The sequence below is a fragment of the Anoplopoma fimbria genome, chromosome 23, assembly GCF_027596085.1.
Source record: "Anoplopoma fimbria isolate UVic2021 breed Golden Eagle Sablefish chromosome 23, Afim_UVic_2022, whole genome shotgun sequence".
Lineage (NCBI taxonomy): Eukaryota > Metazoa > Chordata > Actinopteri > Perciformes > Anoplopomatidae > Anoplopoma > Anoplopoma fimbria.
The window spans coordinates 6918539-6943759 of NC_072471.1; the positions used below are offsets into that span (position 1 = coordinate 6918539).

Here is a 25221-nt window from a genome sequence, read left to right on the forward strand (position 1 = left end):
AGACACAACCCGTTCTCTGTTTGCTGCGTTAGGGGGAGAAAGTGCTCATCAGACATGTGATTGTTCTTTTATCAACTCTATATTATTGACCACATTTTTCATCTGTTTTTGACACAGTTTGAATCTCTAATAACCTATAATATTTTCTAATTCCTTTTTAAACTCAGGCTATGATTGTGGCAACAACAACTTTGATTACAAATTTGCTCACCATGCAAAGCAGCTTGCGAAAACAAAGCTTAAAAAGACAGAAACCAAAATGTAATCTGTGAAATTCACTTAGAAACATTTGTTTGTTTGTTTGTTATAAGGGCAACCTAAATCAACACAGCTCATATACTGACAATGACAATTACATAAAAAATTAGATAGATAACCAGTTTTAATATCTGCTCTCGCATCAGATCCCAGTCATCACATGATTATGACAAGATTTTGAGTTCAATTTGCAGAGTGTGACGGGACAGACGTACAATGGCTCTACAACAAAGCTTGAAAGAAAGCAACTGAGGATGTAATCTGGGAAATTCACAAGAAAACATTTCTTTAGTGACAGTTCAAAACTAATTGCTAACAAGGGTTAGTGATTAATTATTTGGTACATTTACATGACGTTAAATCCACAGGCTTATTTATGCCTTTTAAAGTAGAAATGGCGTTGCTTGCAATTTGTAACTTTAGGATGTCTTAATTTTAATTTCTGACTCTTCTGATCTTCAGGAAATAGTTTTTCATGTTCACTGAACACTAAACTTTCACCATGTCTTCCACGGTGTATTAGTGTTGATTTCCTTTTAATTCATATTAAAGGATTTAGTACAGTGCACTCTTTCCTGTAAACAACCTGATCCTGCAGGCAGCTGTAATATTAATAGAGCAAGTTGAATTGCACGCCGTCTCAAAGGCAAATCTTAAATCTCCCTCAATACAGGAGATCAAAGAAACGCCAGGTTTGTCTGTCTGACTCTCATCTAAATGCCTTAAAATATCCATTTCTGTGCTATGGTGGTTTAAGCTTAAACTTCCAGTAGCTGCAGGTTTGATGCCACGAAAGCCAAAGTGTACCTGAAGCTAAATATGCTGTCCTCACTCTTTGCATATTTCCATAAAATACAAAAGAAATGTAGTTCTTCTCATTGACTTATCTCATTATAATCCATTTATCTTCAATACCTAAACGCTTCGCGCAAGTGTTTTCCTGTTTTCCTTAATGTACTGTTAATCTTTTAGCTTCCGCAGACATGCCATTTTATTCCTCTTGTTATCAGCAAAGCTGAAAAAAGCTCAAACAGAAATTGTCTCTATCCCCAAAACGGCATTCAAATTTCTCTTAAGTAGGCCGAGGGCAATCTTTTATCTTTTGCAAAATAGTTTTGTTTTCAGGCTGGCACAGAAATGCCGTGTGGCTACAAACAATCCTACAAATGACATGCAGCTACAGTTTAACTTGTAGTAACGACAAGGGGTGAGCCAACGGGGTCAGCCTCTTCATCTCCTGATAAATAAATTCCCCTCATCTCAACATCCCTGCAGCCACAGCGGCCTGCACACAATCCCGAGGAGTCCTGTCAGCTCTTTTTCCAACACTTTACACGAGTGATGTTTTTAAACCCGCCACAACCTAAAAGCTCAGGATAACATTCGGACTCATAGTAAGAAAACAGACGGGAAGATCTGGGTTCAACACTTCAAATGATTTAGGTCGACTGAAAAACGAGCTCACAAGCTGTTCAGAAATGTTCAAAAACAAGCTTCTTAACTGCGGGCTTCATTCAGCGTGTGGTAGTACTCCGACTCTGCAGGAGGTCGGGAGTAATGAGCTGAAGTTCACACTGGACTCCTGAGAGCGACTCTTCATCGCAGAGGGAAGAGGAGGTCAGCTACTGATTAACGCTACATCTCGCTCTTTCAACTTCTCTCGTTACTAGAGAGACTTCAGGCATGTTCTTCTCTTTGGAAAAACATGCCTGAAGTCAGTGCTGAAGAGATGAAGTGTTCAGGATTCCTCGACAGTAATTAATATGTTTGTTTTTTAATTCAAATAGTGCCATATTCCACTGAGGCAAAGCTGGATCAAAAGGATAAGAACATAATAGTGTTGAAAGTTGATTGACACCAATCATTATTTTATTTAAAGAAGAACTTAATAGTCCAGAAGGGGGTGTTCAACAGTCATCTCTGGTTGCAGCCATTACTATATCTAACAGTGATGTCACTGTGTACTGACACACCCTGGAAGACACTTCTACATCAGTGCAGTCAGCTAAAACAAGATTTTCAGGGTTCTTAAGTTGATCTTTAAGTAATTTATCAGGTAAAAATACTAAACAGTTGCCTCCAGCTTTAGAAATGTTGGGGTTTTGCTACTTTATTAATTCAATATTTTATTTTAGATTTTGGACCGTTCTTTGGAAAAACAACCAATTTGAAGACATCACCTTGGGCTATGGAAAATAATGAAAGAAATTTCAGTATTTTGTGGAATTTTACAGACTAAAAAAAACATATCTTTCCACATTGGAGGTCACACTGAATAAGTTTGCCATTAAAAAGTTTCTCAAACATCCCCATTATCTATTTGGATGCCCTTGATTTCTCTCTCTTAAACAAATGCACGCACACACACACACACACGCTAAACACACACTTCCTCTCCGCTTGAAGGCTTCCCAGCTGACAGCTGTTGGCAGCGACATCGGGGACAATCAGACGGAGGAGGTGTCATAATCTAGACCTCTGTGTCCAATCGCCACATGCTACACACACACACACACACACACACACACACACACACACACACACACACACACACACACACACACACACACACACACACACACACACACACACACATTAAGCCACTCATGGTGTATTTCACAGGCCCAGCTGTAGCTATCTACTCTCTGCGATTCATGTTCCTTTAAACCTCACGGTCACTGAGTGTATGCACAGGTGTGTGAGTGTTTTTTTGTGCGTGTGTGTGGTGGTGTGTTGGGAGATACAGGGAGCTCATACTGTATGCACCGAGCAAGGTGCACCATGGCAAATTATATTAATGGGTGTTAATTGGAGCAGAAACTGTCAGATGCAAGAAGGTATGAGGACGAAACCCCCCAACCTGTTCCCTTCTGCTCCACAGAGGACTGAGAGAGCATGTGTGTGTGTGTGTGTGTGTGTGTGTGTGTGTGTGTGTGTGTGTGTGTGTGTGTGTGTGTGTGTGTGTGTGTGTGTGTGTGTTGAGAGATAAGGCAGAGGAAAAGGAGCATGATTTGCAACACATATCCTTCCATTACCCCCCCAATCCTCATTAACGCTTCCACTGATTCACCGGGTTCTTCTGTGCTATCGACTGCTTGCACAGCAGATTAACGGGCCGCTCTGAAGCCGCTGCCCTTGTTTCACAGAGTCACATGTTGCGTGACAATTTGAAAAACAAAAAGAGAAATAATATATAAAAATCATAAAGACATCAGTTTCTCCTTAATTTACATTAACACAATATGTGTGTGCCTTGGAACACATCTTTTCTATATTAACAGTAAAAACTCATCAGCATGTGAGTCGGCCAATAAAAAGAAGCTTGACGTAGAGCATTTACCACAAAGCACAAGGTGTTGGTACAGCTAGATGAAACTCAAAAGACACAAAAGACTGCACTGCACAGTCAGTCAATAAATATCTACGTGATCAGGGATCTTTTATGACCGTTGCCATGAGTAACATGCTTTGTTCAGCACTTCATCAGGCTCATGAAAAGATGCAACCAGCCAACATTAATTCGTTATTTTTTGTACATCAAAAAATGTGATATTAATAACAGGACAAAAAAATCTACTGAAAACAAATAAAAGAACGTTTTACTGTTACATTAGTATTTCATTCTACAGGTCAAATAGTTTCATAATACTTTTTTAGAAAATAAACTCAAAAGGTTTTTCTTAGACAGATTGCTACATTTTAAGTTGTTCAATGCAATTGTTAATGAACTTGTTTTACCAAAGTAACTGTGTTTACATTTTAGGAAAACCATGGAGAATAAAGTTTCACCAAAAGTAAATTAATTAATTTGAATAAAATAAAAAAGTCTATTACTTTTTTGGATGTATGAATTGTTGATGGTTAAATTTATTGTTTGTAATATTTTTACATGAAGATCTAAACACTGTTTAAAACCCCCTGTCCAGGGCATCATGACTACAATTCTGGTAAGGAAAAGTTTAATTTACATATTTGGTAGACAGGTCACAACTAACATTAAAAATATGGTTGCAATGTTTTGTCACAAACAAGCACTAAATGCGCGTGAGGCCGGCCCTGATATGTCAATAAAACAAGGAGAATCTCTGATTGCAACACACAGACGGAGGGCGACTTCATTCTCTGCTCAGGTAGACATTGCTCCTCTCTATCTTTACATATACAATAGTTGTTTAATGCTATTTTAATGCTCAGAATATTAAACACAGATTCTTTAACAGCAATATTAAAGTATCGCTAATGCAACATATTGCAATGTCAAAAATGTATGTATGGGAGTGCACTTTTTGCTGTCCATATTTTCTATGTATTTATTATGTTTAAAAGTGTTTGCCAGTTTCTTAAAACTGAACAGGAACCTGTTATTACTGTCAAACCCCGGAACAATTCATACATGCAGAAGGTCTAGAAAATACTGGAATAAGTCTTTTAAAATAGGATCGTTAAAAAGTCAGAGTCTTCAGTGGTACTATCTACAGCTCTTATTCCCACACTGCATTTACATAAGACTAAGACATATCAATATTTGATACACAGCCTACTATTAAACAAACCACATTTACCAATTCCCTGTGATTTAGACACCGACCGGGGTCACTCTGGGCCACTCAGTATGCATACCAGCATACGGGCAGAAACAAAATACTTTTTCCTCTCCATCTCCTACAACAACCATGTTTCTGTTGTCACTGTGGATGATAGGGAGATGGAGAGGTGAGGAAGATAAAGCACCGCCTGAAGATGAAGAGACAAGAAAGAGAAATAAAGAATAAAGGATAGGACAAGATATAAGAAAAAAATTGTAAAGGAGAGAGAGACGCTTGATCTATGCAGCTAGAGCTTAAAATAACATGAGTGGCTCATGGTGTTTGCATGATAAGAAAGGAGGAGGGACTGAAATGAACTGCAAGATGATGAGGAGATTATTAGTATCATTAGGTTTGAGCAAAGAAGTTATTGACATTGTAAGATACGTGTGTCATTCGTGTGTGGATTGAAACGAAGACTGGAGGGGTTCGGCAGGAACACGGGTTACACGATTGGAATCCCAATGCACCTCATTTGAGACATGAAGGGAATGAAAGTGGCTGTTTAAAAATGCAGCGCTTGACAGACCACGCTCCTCCATCAGATCAGAGGATGGTACGCAGACAGAGAAACCACACTTCAAAGACATAAAGCAGACTGACTTTCAAGTCAAGTCGGCTACAAAAAAAAAAAAAAACGGTTAATCCACTCTTTATTTTATTCCCTAGGACGACCTCGGCCATTAGGCTGTCCTCATTTAATTTATTGAAAAGCTAAATAAAATTTAACTCTGTGTCAAAGACAAGCTAGTTTGGGGATGGTCCGCGGAGAGGAGAGGGCCGTAAAATTGATTGAGGATCAAATTTACAATCTAATAATCTCTGAGCGGAGAGGGAGGGAGCTCAGTTCTGCATTGAGAACAGAAGACTTATTATATCATTAATGCTTAATCATTTATCAAAGGAAAAACATCTGACCTTGGTTCAAGGATATATACACCTTTATTTAAATCTAAGGTAATGGTAGTGGTTAGGCTACTGTTGCAAGGCCTGTAAAGTTCACATAATACAATACAATAACAACAACAACAACAACAACAACAACAACAACAACAACAGATGTATCCCTCAAAATTCTAAGTACATTTCAAAAGAATGGCTCCTTGATTTCAGACAAAAGCAGGGTTATGTTTCAAGCCTCAGAAGTGTTGATAGCAGGGCTGGCTGGCAAGCTAATTCAGCTAATGTTATCTCCATGGGTTTGTTTAAAACTGTCTCCAGCTGACTTTTTTCATGTTTTAAAAATACTTTTGCAAAAGTCTCTTAAATATACATTTGATGACTACATACATGTAATTAATAAATGATGCTTCATTGTTTGTATTTAAAACAGTATGATTCACTTTCAGTGCCATGCCATTGAAGGCCCATTATCCCGAAACCCCAATAGTCCAAATTTTTTCCCATTAGACTGAAAGCCAATTTATCCTAAAAACAAATGTCCATTGTTTAGAAGGCCCTTATTGTTCCGTAGATACGAACACTCCTTGCAATAAACATAAGCACATGATTCATTATTATGTAAAATGACATGACATGACTCGTCCTTCCTTGCCTCTGGTTGGCTTAACCTGATATTCTTACGCTAAACCTAGCCAATCTCACTCCTCAGGTCTAATCCAAACCAACCAACCCAACCAACGAAGGCGAAGTAACAAGACAATAAATTAGTAATTAGAGTGGTGGGTCAAAAATCGTCTGGAGGCATAAAAAGACACCACTTTCCACAGTCTTACTTAAAACACTTAACATATGTGTAAATCTAAATATTGAGCGGCTTGCCAAGCCTGATTACTGTTGTTGAACTTTGAAGGGACATTCGTTGTTTAGGGGATGGTTGAACGTTGCTACTCCTTCAAGGAAAATGGTAAATGGTGCAAGTTTAGGTGAGGACATAAGAATGTGCTTAAAAGTTAGTTAGCAAATTAGGATTATTTTAAGACATCTCCAGTGGCCCCTTTTAAAACCTCTCGGCGTAGCAATGCCACACCTCCTGGGCGGAAGTATTGTTTTCCTCCTTTCAGATGCCTCCTCTCTTGCACGTACCCCTCCTGCTGCGCTACAGCACACAGGAGACGACTTCAGAAGTTGCATCCAAACACTGATGTCGCCTCAGATTCGGTGCCTGTCTCGTTTGAAGTCGATCCTAGTTGGAACAGCCTTTTTCTGAGTATTCAAATGAGCTTTAATTAAAGCTTTCCTCTGATTTACTTCTGAGCGCCAAACATGTTCGGGAGTGGGAGGTCGCTCCCCCATGCCGAGCACCCAATCGGCTGGTTGGATGAGGGAGATGCTGCATTGCCATGGTGACGGGCTGCCTGCTGTCCCCGCGCCAACTGATATGTGGATTTGAACGGATGAGTGTCAGGACTGCAAAAACACCTTAGTGCTGTAAGTGTGAATGTGACACAAAAGGCCTCTCTCGTTTCCTCCCTCCCATCTCTTCTGATGAGTACGACCACACCACATGTACAACCATAACATGAAGCAGCTTTCGTTCTCAGGAAGTTTACCAGAAACCTATCAGGAGGTGATTTAGAACAGGTGTTCACATTAACTAACAGCTCCCATTGGTGAACATGAAACTAGTCTGCCAAACAGGATACATCCCCGGCTGAAGAAAAAACGTGTTAAGCCGTGTATGATCGCTGTCAGTAAAGCAGACTCCCCCTATGACAAAGACGTCTGAGAGGCTCAACATTGTCATGGCTCAGCAGTTGACAGATGAGGAATAAAACAAAAGTATGTTTCTAAGTTGGAGGATGAGGAAATAAGCCCACATGGTCCGATTTTATTTACGACAACCGTTTACATTCCGTTACATATTTGATTAACCGTTGTTACATTTAAGAGCTCCATCTTCTCTTTGCCTCCTCAGATGATGGTGACGGCATTCTTGAACTCAACTTCAGCAGTTCTGAATCTTTAACGGTTGTCCTTATTTTCTCTTCCAAAACCGGCTGCCTTTGAAGTCGAGCTGAGGGGATTGCTCCACTCCGTTTCAGCAACTTCTAATGTGTCTCTGATCTGTGGCGATGGCAGAGAGTACATGTTCTCCTCTGTTTCTCTTCTTTCAAGCCTTCCCCTCCCTTTTCTGGTTTCTTGCTCTTTCTGCAGCACTGATGATTATGTGAAGGCAGGAATAAAATATGGAGCTCTGTCTTGCTGAGGAAAATCCAACTGGCACCGATGGAGAAATGCAAGCTGATAAGAACAATGGCGACCTCTTAAACTACATCTGTAACACCAAAGGGTCAGCGAGTACAAGCTTGTGTCAACAAAAGACGGTTCATTTACTAGCTGTTTTTGAGCTTTTGACCCTTTCACACAAAGACAACAAGAACTGTTAGTTAGCTTTTCTTTTCATCCATTTTGGCTCAAAAGTAGAGACTGAAAGTGCAATCTTGACCTTGGAAACCCCAGTTAGCAAACGAACCACGAGGGCCATTCAGAAGCTGCTCAAGCTTGCGTTGATTGGCTCAAGCATTGTTCACCACAGAACTATATTTCAAAGTTTGGTGGACATCCCCAAGTTTTCAAAGATATAAAATATGCTTATTTTTTGTGTATTACGGATGAAAGCTCCATGACAAGCAAGTAGGTGGACATTAAGTTGAAGAAGTCACAGTTTTAAAATAGAGTATTTCTATACTGTGGTTCTTCTACTTTTACTTAAGTAAAGGATTGGAGTACTTTCTGTAGTCAAGCTGCTTCCAATGTTGTAACTATTACATTCATGTGAGAAGAAAAGCCCTCATCTTTCCAATTGTCATGCAGCTGTGATGCTTCACAGCTCCGGGGAAGCTCTCCTGACCTGTGGTTCCTGACCTGAAGCAAACAGTCGGCTTTGGGGAGCAGCCAAATCACCTTGAACCTTGTTCTTTAATCCATGCAGGTTGCAATGGAGAGTCTTTGAACCTCACCATGGGTGTATCAGCTCCCACGTCGCGTCCTCTACCTTTCGGCAGCTCCTTAAGGACCCCGCAGCTCACCCTGGCGATCTCTTGGAGAGTGAGAGTGATAGGATGCTGCCAGGAGCGGCAGCAGCATGGAGAAGCGTTTCCATGGAAACCGGCAAGCTCGAAAAGAGGAAGAGCTTTAATGGGCGGCTGAGGTGGCTGCAAAACATTGCTGAAACAACACACGTCCCCTCTCTCCACTAAAACACACACAAACACACACACACACACACACACACACACACACACACACACACACACACACACACACACACACACACACACACACACACACACTCAGTGTCCGTGTTTTCTGATCCGTGACCTTTGAAAAACGGTAAATGTAAACAAACACACTGCAGACTAGAAGCAACTGTTAACCCACAAACTCACACATGAGAAAACACCTCACTCAGACCTGAGAAGAGTGTCCTTTGAGCGCAACGAGGTGTATTGTTCCTCCGGTGTAATAATAAGCAAGTCCACTGGGATGTAAACACTCCCACAGCTCCCACTTCTTAACTCCCCCTGCTAAGTTTATCAAATAACAACCCTCCGCTGTGGTGCTACACAAGCTCTGGAGCCTTCTGATGTCCTCTCAAGCTCAAACCTCATTTGTATTCTACGTCTGCCCCCCGTTTTCGCTAAGCTTTCTTTGATTCGGTCCCCCCGCCAATATGTTCCCCAATGTTAACATTGTTAGTCATGTTTTCCACACAGCATGGTGCAACTCCTCATTTGCAGCTCAATACCACTGTTGTGATCGTCGATGGATCATCAGTGTAATTAGGCGTCTACCTTGGAGGGAAACCAGCGAGAGGAGACGCCTCGTTACTGTGATCCATGAACGGATTTCTGTTCAGTTCGTCCCATTCAGAGGTAATTTCAGCAGGTAGAAATCAGATATTTATTACTCAATAACTGCCGTCATGTTTCCCATCAGTCAAGCCAATGCAGCACTTAAATCTTCTGGGGCCACAGACCGTGCAGGAGAGTAATATATTCTGAATGTCACGTCTGTATTATGCTAAAACGATGCAGTCATCAAACAGCTTCCTCGTCCAATATGAGGGTATTGATTGACGAGAGGATGGGATGTTGGAAATTAAATGTCCTGCCGAGAAGTGGATCTAATGGATCCGAGTTTCGTTTTGGCTCTTTGGAGAGGAAATGTGGTTGCACTTTAGACCTGCAGAGATGACCAGAAAAGGGGATTTGTGGGCTCTAAATTGGATATTTTGGAGATTGGGGAAGCACAGAGAGATTATAATATATAAAGATTGAATACTGGGCTGAATAAACAGTACAGGAAGTAGGGAAGATCCATCTTAAGTGCAGAGTTTTACTGTCTCTAGTATCGTGAAACTACAGACTATACTTGTGTTTATTTTGAAAATTACATTTCAGCGCTTTTTGTACAATTTCAGTCATTCATTCATATCCTACCGAACAGTCTCAACTTTATCTTCCCTACCAATAAGAATCAACATTAGATTTGCACGCAGCATTAGCATGAGAAGAGGTTTATGACATCGAAACATGAACAACATAACAGAACCCAACAGTGACATAACACTCTCAATGTTGCTCGAAATATCTATTAAAATGCAAAAGTAGCTTTCTTAAAGTGTATTCCTCTTACTGTCAAAGAGAGCTCATAGCCATTTTCAGAAATTTAAATTAGGCTTTGTGGTGCAACCTTCACAGAAGTGTCTTTTCTATAAATCAAGAAGCATCAGAGCATCATTCACCCTCAAACAATGACAGCCAGGTGTCATAACAGAATCTGATATATGATGAAGACCTGAGCCTGGGTGTCAGTCTCCTCAACACCGGCATCGCTCATTAACCCAAACACTCACACGCGTTGAAACGAACATCACTCAAATGCACATCCACGAACACAGCCGGGCTTATACGAGTTTCAAATGGGTCACCGTGTCCTTGTCCTGCTGCCTAACTCAGGAGGAGGAGAATAAATCAACCGGCTGTCTACTCCATCCCGGCCCAGTGATCAAGAAGATAAACCCCCGATGGGAAATCTATAAAGCCTGCCCCTCCTCTGGGAAACATGTGAAAGCGAGTAGCAGTGGAAGAGAGCTATTGACGACAGTTAGAGCGCGCGGTGTAGGGCACAGCTGCAAAGACTAATGGATCAAACAGACGCTTGATATAGCTGCTACCTGCTGGTCATTCATTTGTGTACAAAAGAAAGGAAAAGGAAAGCTGTCATGTCATGTTTTACCCTTCGTAGTTTTATGGCCTTTCGGAAAGCAAGCAACAAGACGGAAAGCATGGAAAAAAACACCCTGCTAATGTACTAAATTGCCCTTTTTAAAAGACATAATGACTGCTAGCCTTTTGTTGTTGTTTTTTTACAAAAATATCACTTATTATTCAAACAGTAGTACTTTGTATTCATATTTTCCGCCTGTTCCCTGAGGTGGTGACAGACTAAAAGCTTCCATCTTGGAAATACCAATCAAAGCATCTCAGCTTCGAAATTGTAAACCAGGGGCGTTTTTCAAAGTACTTTTTTTCCTGCCAAATGGAAATCATTAGTAGCAAGGAAGAGAGTCTCAATAGCTCTTACAGTATAATTACTTAACATGTCATCCTCTATACCGTCTTTCACTGCACAGTAAACATGTTAATGCAAACATGATGTCTTTTTGTTAATACACTACATTACTACATCTCTTCGCCCTTGGGCTGATATTAAGTGTGTGAAGATCTTTCTCTGTCTCTTTGCCCCCAGGTCCTAATTAAGGGGAATTCAACTTGCTTCATTTCGTAATTATGAAGCAGAGAAGAGAGAAGCTCGCTCTGGTCCGAGTATATATACAGATTGGAGGAGGAGATGGGGCTGGAGAGGCTGTGCAGGAGATTGGATCTACGACTGCAATTTTGTGTTCTTTTTTTTCTGTATACGTTTCCAGAAAAGCTACAGCTTAATTTGCATTTTTGAGCCACTAGTTACGGATGCTATCCACAGATTGAATGAGGATATTTGCTTTGCGAGACTGAAACGTGACTGAAAATCTGAAAACTGCACTACAACAGAGACTTGACACACTTTGTGTGTTTGTTTTTAGTTCTGCTGGGAAACTTTTGCATAGGTTTCCGGTTGTCTGAGGGTTTGAGGAGTCAGCAGGAAGAAGGTGGCAATCAACAACTTCTCATAGGGGGTAAAGGCCAGGGCAACAGGGCAGGGCTACAATCAGACTTTCTGCTCCACCATCCTGGTTACACTAATTACATTACTCCTGGGGAGACAGAATAATCAAATCCTAATGAGGCTTGGAGGACTTGAGTGCTGTTCTCGACATGACTGTCTCTAACAGAGGTGCTGAGCCTTTGCAGATTTCCAGGAACCTGAAGTGTACAGAAAAAGCATCTGAAACCCATTTGACACCAGACCAGTTATCCAGGAAAAACACTGCCAGTGTGATGCAGTCCAGCCAGTCAGTGCTGAGACTCAAGTTTAAATCAGGATGTAAACAATGCTAAGAATAAAAAGAAGAGCTAATAAAACAGATCGTCCATGTGTATACCAATAAACGATGATTCAAACTCAAGAATGTCGTTTATTGATAAATGTTGATAAATATGAACCATTATGAGAACATTAAATCCACCATAATGGAGACAAAGACTGTTATTCACAACTCTGAAGAACTAGAAGAACACTCTGAGAACGCAGACTTCCGACAAAGCCAAATGCCCTATCTGGCAATATTAATGAAAATGAAAAATAAAGCGTGCATCCGCCCTGTTATTCTAAACTTCAAAATGTATGGGGGTCTTCCTTGGCCTATGCTACACCTTTCCACCAAGTTTGATGAAAAATCAGGCCAGTAGTTTTTCTGTAATCATGCTGAAAAACAAACAAACTGAAAACATAACCTCCTTGGTGAAGGTATTAAGTTAGTTAGTGTTACACCGGAGCTTCCCATAAGGCTTAAAAGACAGCCGGAAAAACAGAGAGTATTTTGTTCTCCTCTGGGACGAGTTTATGCTCCTTGAGATTATCACTTTCCCCTTCTGGGGGATTTGTCACTGATTCCTTGTGCGGCGAGCATGCTATTTAGTGACGCTTCCTAAGGGATACATAATACAAAACGATAATACAACAGCAGATCGGGGACATTTTCTTTCGCAGAGAGGAAAATAACACAACATCGGCTGCTGCTAGCATTAGTGATACTCCCACTCAGCCCGTCTGAAATACACTTGCTGAATAAATCTTTTCGTCCACACACACACACACACACACACACACACACACACACACACACACACACACACACACACACACACACACACACACACACACACAGGTGATGTCAAACTCTGAGCTGCCACAAACTCATCTTCCTTGCCTCATGCCATTCAGCGCTCTCATTTCTGTTCAAATCCCCTGCTGTTAGCTCTCCTGCTGCTCGATAACTAGCACCTGATTAGGAGTGTTATTAAAACCTATAACTTCGGCACGTCCACATCTTGCAGAGACTCCTGGAAAGACCTCGTTATCTCCCCATCAGCTTCACCACTGGCTCCCTGTCTGGCAACTGGACACTATCCCACCATCATCCCACCAATTTAAAGGGCAACACAGCTCTGGAAAATGCCAACAGACCTCCAAAGCGGCACATTTTCTTTCTCCGGCCTCAGCTACACACAATAGACCCAGGCATGGCTCATGAAACATGTAACCATACTTCTGGCAAACGCTGCAGAAATAGAGACTATTGGCACCTCTGAGCGCCACACATCACTCTTTAGACGTTTGTGTTGCTTCCTGCAAGCAAATTAAGGTTGTAATTAGAGGTTCAACTCTGAGTTTTCATTAAGAGCGATGCTGAGAAATTTCCCTTAGCAATCTCGTAACAACATGAACATTAACCCAGCTTACTCATAGATGGTTTAATGAAGAGGTAATAGAGCCTGTGAGGTCTCTGATGCTTGTCCCCATAAAGCAATTGTCCAGAACAGTGCAATAAAAGTGTGATTAAGTGTTAAATAAGGCATTCAAAACAAATAGCAAGCAATCAGACAACACATATGTCCAGCAAGGCTAACGTGTTCTGATGATAGAAAGTGTTAGCCATATTTAATTGTTATTCTGTTTGAGAATATTAGAGCCATTCAAGTAAATGTGTGCACTTATAAATTAGTTCAAGAGTTATGGCGGTTTATGTAAAACACACTACAGGAATGTGGCAGCCCATTAAAGGAAAACTTTATGGCATGTAAAACAAAAGCTTTCCCCCCCAGGACCAGAATTTTTTTTTATCGACACACTTTGCTAAAGATTGGATAAAATGTGTAGGACAATTGAGGTAAATAAATATCTTAAACCAACAGAAACAAAAACATTTACAGCCAGATGTGTCTGAAACGACCACTGCTATTTAATTGAATGAATAAAAACCAAGATAGCCCGGCTGGACCGAAATGTAACAAACACATTCCACAAGCTCTAAATAAATAAAAGACTCATAATATATAATAGTCTTGCACCTATTCTCTAAAAATACAACCGTACACCTTCTTTTTAAAATAAAAAATGTTGATTAGGGCAGCTTTAATGATTAACTGATATTTGAAAAAGCATCTTTGAGATATCGACCGACAAACAGTACCAAGAATATGACCTCCGTAGCCAAAGTAACAAGGTAGATATGATTATTCCATAAGAGTCAAACACCATCTTTGTCCTTGTTGCTATTATATAACATATTTTGTTTGTGCATGCAATTTGACACACCTATCACTGATGTTCATTTCTTTGCAGTTTAACCTGAACAGAGTATCCATTTCGTGGAGGATAATTACAGTCCCTGAGCGTTTTGAAAAACAAGGGACTCTGGATGTCATTTTCATCTGTCAGCCCTGACAGTTTCTTCTTCTCCTCGTCTCACATAATCTCCATCTCTCAGCTCATTCCACGTCCTAACTAGTCTGCAATCAAAACTGTCAGTCACACTTAAGGCCCTAAATACCTTGCGATTCCCTAATCAGAGACACCACTCTCGCTTTACTTCGAACGGGCTCCAGACGCTCCTGCAGCCCCATCTGTCGATCATGCCACGGCTAATAAAAGACAAATTCATCATCACCTCAGGATGACATGTTATTCATCAACAGGCGGCAATAAATGGCTCAAGATAATGTGACCTTGACAATATCGGTGCAATGTTGATCTGTTTTTGATTGTATTTTATTCTGCTTAAAAGTATATTTATCACATATTTCCTTGTTATCTCATTCAAGTTCACAATCTGTCTAAGATGGCACAATGGTAAAAAATGTAGCATTTTAGCAAGGTGATGTTAGCATTTAGCTCCAAGCTCGACTTTACCTTAGAAGCATGGCCTGTAGATGGCATGGTTCACAGTAAATGTGTGCACACGTATACATTTGGTCAAGAGTTATGGCAATTTTTGTAAATCAAATGTAACAGGAGGGAAACACTATTTGACCGAACTGAAGACTAGTTAGCTTAATTGCCTCGTTAACTCATTGCAACACTTAATTCAAACTCGACAGAAACAGCATAAAAATCACCAATTTCGTCTTGGTTAGTCTTCCCAATGTCCCAACAATCACCAACTTTAGTTTGGTCAAAATAAAACTTTATTTTATTTGTGAAATTAAGCTCTCTCTAACGTAAAATGCCGTTTGTGTCTTTTCAGCGCTGTCTCCCTCTTTGAGGTTGTTGGCCGTTTGCGGCCGCTACCGGCCGGAGTGAGGAATTACCAGTCAATCACGATATAAAAGTCAAAAACATGTGCTTTGAGGTGCACACACAAACACATGAAGGTCAAAGAATATGTGATTTTTTTTCTCAAACTCAAGATCAAATATATATATCTATATATATATAGATATATATATATAGATAGATAGATAGATAGATAGACAGATAGATAGATAGATAGATAGACAGACAGACAGACAGACAGACAGACAGACAGACAGACAGACAGACAGACAGACAGACAGACAGATATATAGATAGATAGATAGATAGATAGACAGACAGATAGATAGACAGATAGATAGATAGATGGATAGATCAGCAGAGAGCTCGTAATTCTTGTTGAATAAAGCACAATGTTCCTGCAGCTTGTAGCACTGACTACGCTGTTAACCATGAAATTGTTAGTGTACATTAATGTCAAATTCGTCCACCGGCTGCAGCAGATTTGTGAGCAGCTGACAGGCAGATATGAGGACCTCAAGTCTGGCTGTGCAGCACCTTGGACACAATGTTCGGTCTCATCTCTCCACCAGACCACACACCCCATAAAACATCTCACCTTCCGGGACACCTCTAAATCGCCTCGCCCACAGCGTGTTTAGAGTTATTCTCCCTGGGTGACAGCTCTGTTAAGTAGATCACTGATCGTCTGGGTGCTGGACTTTAAAGGACATATTTCATGCTTTTCAAGCTCTGTTTTTAATTTTTACTTTTAAAAAGGGACATTTTTTCATATCCCATAACACAAAACAACCATCTGGGTCAGACACGCTCAGAAAATATTGTAATGAACTGGTAAATATGTTTATCGTATTATAAAAACAAATAATTCTAATTTATTTTATTCTATTCATTATTCTTTAGCTACATTTTTGTAATAATGTTATTTTTTGCTTTTAAACATATTTCTTCTACATTATAATGACACTATAATTGACACTTTTAGTTTAGTTTTTTCAAATACACATATGTTGGGAACAATATCTGACATTAATGTCTTGCTCAAGGCGTTTTGACTTTTTGAGAGGAGGAGCATGAGATAAGACCTCCAGCTGTACAACTGTTACAAATTTAAGTGTTACCAACTGAGATGTAAACAAATTACAGTTATCGGCTTTCGAAATTGAAAGTAACATTTTGGTCCAGAAGATCCATTGTGTAGCTGTTCTGGAGCTTTTAGTCATATTACAGTGTTAAGTAGAATTTAACAAAGACTAAAGAGCTTCATTCTCATGCAGCCAACGAAGCACAATGATGAAGTGGCTTCATAATTTTTTTTTTTTTTACGAGTCATTACTTTCCAAAATGTTTCTGTAGTCAAAGGGACGTTGAGGCTATGAAAGTGTTAGAGGCAGATAGAGGTCACAGAGCGGTTACTGTCCCTTTAAGATCCTCATCAGCTAAAGGAGGTGATCCACTTTCTTAATCCTCAGACTCAGAATTAGTCCGTTGTTTGAGATCTGTGAACTTCAGTCAACTTGGCCGGCTTTTAATTTGGCTGATTCACTCAACATTTCTCTATTTTGTTTATGCTTCTGCATTGTTTTGTTTTTTACTCAGTGTAAACATAATTCATGCATTCATCCATGCACTGTGACCTCATGAGGTTTTAAAAAAAAAAAGATTTGTTCCTAAAGGGCAGACAGTGAGAATTAGCTGAGCACTTAACCGAATGGTGGAAAGAGGTAGTGAAATAAAAGCAGGGCAGAAGGTTTAATCTAAAAACCTTCAGGTGGACACTCCAATTCTTTTTCTTTTTTTCTGCTAATAGCTTCTAGTGTGAGTGTGTGTGTGCGTTTATGTCTTAGTCTAATGTGTGGTTGTGTTACATCACCGTAAAGCCTCTCAGACTCTTCAGGTCCTTCATTATACATGTGAGAGGATAAAGACTGGGCTGATGTCATTAGCTCTCTGCCTGACCATCTCAACTAAATGTTCACAGAGCTCACATTAATGTGGCTTTGCTAATTACTGCCAGCAGACTCTCACTTTTATTTATTTAATGTCCATTTTAATGCGTACCAGCGGAAAATATATAGCATTTCTATTCAGGGATGAGATCAGTTATTTCAGCTATTTCTTTTGGCCTGACATTCAAATGAATCACATTGGAAACAATATTTCACATATAATAAGTTTGTGGATGATGGACATTTCATAAGTCCTAAATTTACATGATATAGGCTCATGTGATTATCAGATGTTTAACATACAAAATGTAAGAAATACCATTTGAAAACTAAAATGTAACAGATTAAAAATCTACTCTCGATCTTGAATGTATTCTTTCTATATCTTGGGGCGGCTGTGGCACATGAGGTAGAGCGCTTGTCCCGTAACCACAAGGTTGGTGGTTCAAGCCCCTCTACCGGCAACATGCCGAGGTGTCCTTGAGCAAGACACCTATCAGTTTTCATTATCTATCAGTCTCCTCTGCAGACGTGATAGCGTCTCTGTGTTATTTGCCCTCTCCTTTCCATCACACAATGTGACGCTGATAAGCAGAACATCCTGGTTCCACTTGACATCTTTCTGAAGAGGTGTAAAATTGAATGCCACATGACGTGCCAAGCGTTCATATAATATAATGATATCAGTCAGTCAGATGCTTTTTTTTTAATCTGTGTTATCATGCATCAAACATAAGTCAACCAGAGCGTTTGTATTCTCTGTCACTCTCACAGCGTAACAGTAACACACTACTGAACTACAGCACATGCAGCTGTCCCCTGTTGGAGCACTTTTTCCTGATGTCCTGGAAATCAACGCTGGGATCAATAAAACCTCCAGCAACCAAATGGACTTTCTAGTTTTGGCTCCGAATGCGAGTCCACTTAGAGCGCCGTGAGGAACGCCACTTACTGCACAGGAAGCTGCCGGTTGGACAGCCGGGAATTGGACCCACCTCTGACACTATGGATTTACAGCCACAGAAAATGTGCAGCTGTTCATGCCACACTGGTAATGTTTGTGTTTTGTGAGATCCAGATGGCCATCACGGCTCTGGAGGCCATCCAGGCTACTAAGCTCCAACATGCATCCTGTGTTTGTATTATCACTGGCACTTTCTAGTTAGCTTTTAAAAGGGTTTATAAATTGTAACTAATGGATTTATTACTGGCAAATAAATCACTTATTTATGACTTTATATATGTATGTATGTATGTATGTCATCAGATTGTGAAAAAAAAACATATGGCATTCTCTAGATTGCTTTTTTTTACAAGCTCTTTAATTCATCCCCAAAAAAGGGAATTGTAAAATGTAAAAGAAATAAAAGTTAAAATAAACATAAAATGTCTTAGTGACACTATCACAAGCTTAAAACAGTTTCAATGCTCCTTGGCATGGATTCCAATTGTCTCTGAGGGATAAAACACAGTTTTCCCCCCAAAATGATTCCCTAATTTGGAGTTTTGATGAAGAAATCTCCACTAGTTGTTCAATAATGATGAGGCTGCGAAGGCTGCAACATATGATTCAGAGCATTTTCATGTGTTGCATAACTTTTTAGATGTTACCACAGGTCTGGTTTTGAACAGTAATGAAGCAGCTTACAAATAAATTAGGTTTCATCCCTGGGGGACTGGTGTGCAGCCAACAACTTAGAGCTTCAAAATAAAAAGGAGGTAGCAGTGTGTGGACTTCCATAAGAGGCATAGCGGCCATCTGTTTTTGTTAATGAATGGTCAGGAAATGCAGCAGGTGGAGAACTGGTGGTGCAGAAAAGTATAGGTGAGAAACAGAAGAGTTTCTGCCAATGACTGTGCAAAGTTTTGTTAAAGATTTGTGCAAACTACAAAACAGAGCATCAACCCAGACTGGGTTTTTTTTCACATCTGCAAAGAGGGCAAAGAAATGTCTACATCATTAAAGCGATCATCATTATTCTTCGCTATATTTCTAAAACTCTCTTTAACTACCAGAAGGCAGAGCTCATCAAATATTCAGGACATCCCATCGTTGGAGAAGAGGGCTGCCTCTGAGCTGTGTGTGCTGCCTTTGATAGCAGATCACAGCAGCTTCATACCACCTGAAATTACATCTGAAAGGGAGGATTTTTTTTACAATCATGCTGGGATTTCAGACTGCTTAGAGAGAAAAAAGTACCATGATATTGGCTATTTAAATTGCCTTTAAAAGCTTTAAATGGCAGATTTCACAGCGGTCTCTATGAGAATGAGAGACAAGATGAGACAGGCAGATTGATACTGAATGGGTCTGCGAGTGAAAAAAGCACTGGGATTATAAAATAAAAAGTTTTTTTAGTTGGAAAAGTCCAGAAGTATTAGCTGGAAAATGTACTTAAAGTATCAACTACTTGTTTTTCATAAAAATATGTTTGTGTTTTAGACCGTTGGTCAAACAATAAAGCAATTTGAATATGTCATCCTTGAGCTTTTGGAAATTTTGATGGACATTTTTATTGTTTTAATGCAGATTATGGACCAAGCAATTTACCATTTAATTATGGTCAAAAATAAAAATAATGATTAGTTGCAGCCCTCCTCAGTTATTTTAGAATCTTTTCTGAAACGTAACCACTAACTACAGCTGCTGTGGAGTAAAGAGTTCAATATTTCCCTCTGAAGAGTACTTCAGCGCAGTACTTGAGCAAATGCAATCCCCACTACTGCTAACCGTATTCACAAAAACCACCAGAGATGAAAATCTGATTCGGTTCTTTACACGAATGTGTTGCAAATGGTCACATCTGCTCCTCTGATTTGGTGAAAAAAAATAGAGAAAGCCAGCATGTGACTCAGAGGAATAAGAAGCAGCTTTGATCTGTGAAAAAAAAAAACAACTGCAAAAAACTCAAACTGCCTGGATGTGCCACTCATTAGGGCTCTGATGGAGCTCATCATAGTGCCGTCACTCCAAGATAATCCAACTCACAGCTGCTGGAGTTATATATTTCATATATTTTAGCGACAGAGGGGTTTTATTTGCTAAGAAGGTGCACAGAGGGGTTTTATTTGCTAAGAAATAGCCTCACAGCTGGCCAATGGCCCTACCAACCTCTATATCTAATCAATGGCTCGTGCAACGAGTAATTAGATCGCAGTTTGTGGTTGCTGTTTATTGCTAAAACTGGTGATCAGTGGACATTTGGGACACATGTTCACCCTGAATCAGAATGGATATTCAGCCGCTGCGTGTTTGGGCAAAAATAGAAGCACACTCTCTATGAATGTGATTATTATGGGCTGTGACATTTAATTCCCATTTGAGAACAAGCTGTGTTTTACAAGCAGGCAACCGTGAAGATGCACAGTGCGATGTTGGGATATTAGCTATACACACAAATTGGATTTATATGAGAATTATGAACCCCTAAATTATGCTCAAAAACTCATTATGTGTTTCCCTGGGTGTAAAGTGGTATGATGGCACTCATCCCAGGAATAACTTAAAATCTCTCGTTTTTGGGCTTGAAGCACAGTTCCTTCATTTACACACATTTACGCCTCTTTTTTCACAGCAAATTTAAAAAAGTGTTGAGTCAAGGACATTGGAATGACAGTTGACTGATTGCTTTTTTTTCCACTTTTGACCTTGTACCATTGCTGTTTATCACTTATATACATATGATCGATCTTCTCTGAGATTTCGGTAATTCAAATGTGCGAATGTTTGCAGATGACACAACACAATAAAAAATTCAGGCACATGAATATCAAATGGCTTTAGAAATATTTTCCTCCTCAGCTCTGACCTTTGATGCTACTAGAGTAACACACCCAAATATCTGATGGATCTTTCCGTAGGGGAGTTGCATTGTGGGTAATGAAGGCGCCAGGTTTTGACAAGTACGAGGAATGAGTGGAATATAAAATGCACTATCTCTGTTTCTGCTGTATCAATTTTTGACAATGTCATAGGAGAGTTACTCTCATCCTAAATTGATGGAGTACTCTTTAAAAGCGATTATTAAAAGGATGGAAAATTACAAATTGGTGTTAAATGCAAACATCAACAATAGCCTGAGAATATGCACAATGAGAAGGAGGATAACATGCGAAAATGGTCAAATTGAAGAGGTCACAGAAGTCAAAATACAAATTATTCTGACATTGACCACTCACATTACTGACCATTCTAAAAAAAAGGATGAAAATGGCAAATGGTGAATTGCAAGCTCTTTATCTAGAAGATATTCTTTAAGTTATATCTCATAGTCGGATTTATAGTCATATCAGTTATTGCTGTGCAGGCAGCTCAGTGAGATACAGACAGATTACATTAAAGAACGCAAGAATTATTTGACTGTGGGTTTGAAATTAGCGAAAGTTACAATGTGTGAATATTCAATTGCACTATTTAGAAAAATTAGAACGTTTAAAAGGCCAATATGTATTTAGAACAAGCTGTTATAGTGTGAAATTAACGTTTTGGCCGGTTTTCAACATTGTAGATTATTATTGTTGTTATGTGTGCATATAGGTGTTGAGTGCATGTGTCTAGAAGAACTGTGTATGTGTAGATACTGTGTATGTGATGATTATGTAACTGAGATTGTGTGTTAATATGTTGTTTGGAATATTAAATGTTCTTATATGTGATATAAAAAATGAAATACTGGTAGACTAGCCAAAAAAGAGATAAAAATAAATAGCTGAGAAAGTAAATGTAAAAAAAAAATGGATTTTGTCTCATCAAAATTTTCTTTGTATGTATTTCTTTTGACATTTAATATTTTAAAATCCTAAAATAAAGCCCTGGTTCTGTTGCTCTGTAGATCCAATCTACCAAAAGTAAAGACTTTTTAACGTTGATATTTACTGTCATTTCCCCTTGTGTACTGAAATAGTTGGCTGAGAAATAAAGCTGAGCTGCACCAGTTATTTGAAAATATCCTTCTGGAAAGAAATCAAGATCTCCTCTGGCTGCTTCAGAGAGGATGCTGGAAATTTGACTAAAAATAATTAAAGGCAGAACGAAGCAGTTTAGTCAGTCACACAGTGCACGCCCCTGCTCCTATGATTTTCTTTTCTCATTTCCTCTTACTTGTGTTTTTCTTTTTCATTTAATGTGCACGGTGGGTTTGAAGATGTTAGAGAGCCCCTTTCTGATCTCACTAAGAGAAAAAAAACAATTAGCATATTTCCAATTTATGGTACCAGTTGAAAGTCACGTACAATGTAAACCGTAAAAAAAAACTGAGGACTTACCTGTTTATAGGTGAGAGTTTATTAAGCTTTTATACTGACAGCCAAGTTGTTTGGCACAGAAATGTGACAAAATTCGGGATGTACTTTGGAATATGTTGCATTTAAGGGATTTTTATCCCACATTTACATCACCGTCTTTGTATTTATTTGTAACCGCAAAGTCCACTTCTGACCTGCAGGTATCAGTAAAGCATCCCCTAACAAAACATTGTGAAAAATGTTTGTATCTTTTCATTATTTAACCCAGCACACAGTGTTTTTCATCATTTCAATCTGAGGTTTTAGGTTCCCCCAAGACGCCTACACTTTACATACGCCTACCTCCTCACATAATGCTTTATTAGGACTTTGGTAACCACAGAAATGCCCTATAATCGACAAAATCTACTAAAATGGGGCTCTTTTGCCAAACAATTTTAATCCTCAACCTAAAAAAACAGGTGAACGTGTAACCTATTTAAGGTAAAAGCTATGTGCATTTTAATCGTGGTCATTTTTTTTTATACAATCTGATGAAGGTAAAACATGGGATTCTGGACAATTTCCAGTACATTAAACTGTACTCATTTGAGCTGAAAGTAATGTTTACAGAGCTAAAATGAGTATCTATTGGAGCCTATGACCTGGAAAAAATAGCAGGAGAACATCTGGATTTTTATGAGCATACCATGAAAATGTTGAGCTGTTTTTTATACCAAACTTTATGAGGTTATGAGGTCAAACACTATGATTTTGGACTGGCATTTCTTGTATATTCTCATTGGAGTGCCCCACTCACTCTGACACCCTGAAGTGATTTGTGAAACTACAACCTGTAGTCAGAGCAGAGTCTCCTACCTGCAGCCAGCTGCATCCAGCCGCAGATCTTGTACACGGTGCCGGTGCTGCAGAAGAAGAAGAGAGCGAAGCAGCCGATGCAGGTGAGGACCAGCACCATGGACATGCCGATGAAGAAGGAGGCGGCCTTGAACGCACCGGACGGGATGGTGCTGAACTCGGTGAAGCTGCCCTGACAGGTCAAGTCCCGGGACAGCCCGTTCCCGATGCAGTAGTGGAACAGACCGAAGTAACCCGCCTGCGGGGTGTCCATGCCGTCTCCGATCCAGTACGGCTGGATGAAGCACACCACGTTGACGATGGCGAAGAGGATGGTGAAGATGGCCCATAGGACGCCGATGGCGCGGGAGTTGCGCACGTAGTTGGTCTGGTAGATTTTGGCAGCCTCGGAGGCGGGGAGCATGGTGGTGGTCGTGCCGGGGGCCCCGGGGATCATCCTCCGGTCTGTGTTAGAGAGAGAGGGGGTGGGGGTCCGCTCCGCTCGGTCCTCAGGATCACAGGAGAATGGTAAATGCGTAAAAAAGGTAAAATGCACAGTATTCTGCAGAACTTGTTTTTTTTGGGATTGTATTTTTTTTAAAGACTTTATTCAGTCACAGCTGTCCCCACAGCATCACTGCATGTCTGGTGTTTTTCAGCTGATTTTCATTCATCACTCTCGCAAAAAACGAAACGTGAGCGCCAGCAAAAAAAAAAAAAAAAAAAAAAAAAAAAAAAAAAAAAAAAAAAAACCTTTAGGAATCCATCCTTTACACTTGTCCTTCATATGTATTTAAAAAAACGTCGCTCTCTGATATACTGTTATTCCGACTCTGTGGTTCTCTGGGAGCGATGGTGAGTCTGTGCTCGACGCAGCTGAGATCCTCGTGTAGAGTAGGATAGCCTCGGACACCACAGGGCCAGCCCACAGCCCACAGCCCTTAATCCCAGTCTGACGCATTATCCCAGTTACACGCGCGAAATCTTAAACAGACACAGGGGTGTAATAAGAAACAACAACAGTGTACCGGAGCTGATTGTTATATCTAATGCTGCTGTAACCTCTCTGCAGCTGCATCACATTAATACAGCAAATACATCAGAGCTATGGACACATTCACACATTCAAAACCACAATAATAATAATAATAATAATAATAATAATAATAATAATAATAATAATACAATTTCAAACATACACTTTCTGTAGCAGAATGGACTTTATGGTGTTTGCTTCGAATGAGATCACTATGAATGTATAATATTATTTCTGTTTAAGGGTGAGCCTACCCTGAAAAAAAAATAGGTTAAAATATATTTTCTCATGTGAGACCTGTACTAATATGTTCTCCAGTTCTCTGCACGCTAAATAGACTAAAGCAAATCATTACTATGCTTAGATAGTGTGTGAGCTTCCGATCATGTCACACTATCTCTTTCACCAGATGTACAGTACCAGTCAAAAGTTTGGACACACCTTCTCATTCAATGGTTTTTCTTTGTTTTTCTTTTTTTCTACATTGTAGATTAATATTGAAGACATCCAAACTATGAAGGAACATATATGGAATTATGTGGTAAACAAATAAATGCTCAACAAACCAGAATATGTTTTATATTTTAGATTCTTCAAAGTAGTTGAATGAGAAGGTGTGTCCAAA

At 39.7% G+C, this 25221-nt stretch overlaps 1 protein-coding gene across 1 annotated transcript; it reads right to left on the reverse strand.

The window, feature by feature from the left end:
* Window positions 1–1755: 1755 nt before the first annotated feature.
* Window positions 1756–24017, reverse strand: LOC129112833 (LHFPL tetraspan subfamily member 3 protein-like). The gene is made up of 2 exons (XM_054625068.1): window positions 23582–24017; window positions 1756–1796 (listed from the first exon to the last, which is right to left on the reverse strand). The coding sequence occupies exons 1-2, from the start codon at window positions 24015–24017 to the stop codon at window positions 1756–1758; spliced, it is 477 nt and encodes a 158-aa protein (XP_054481043.1).
* Window positions 24018–25221: the final 1204 nt, after the last annotated feature.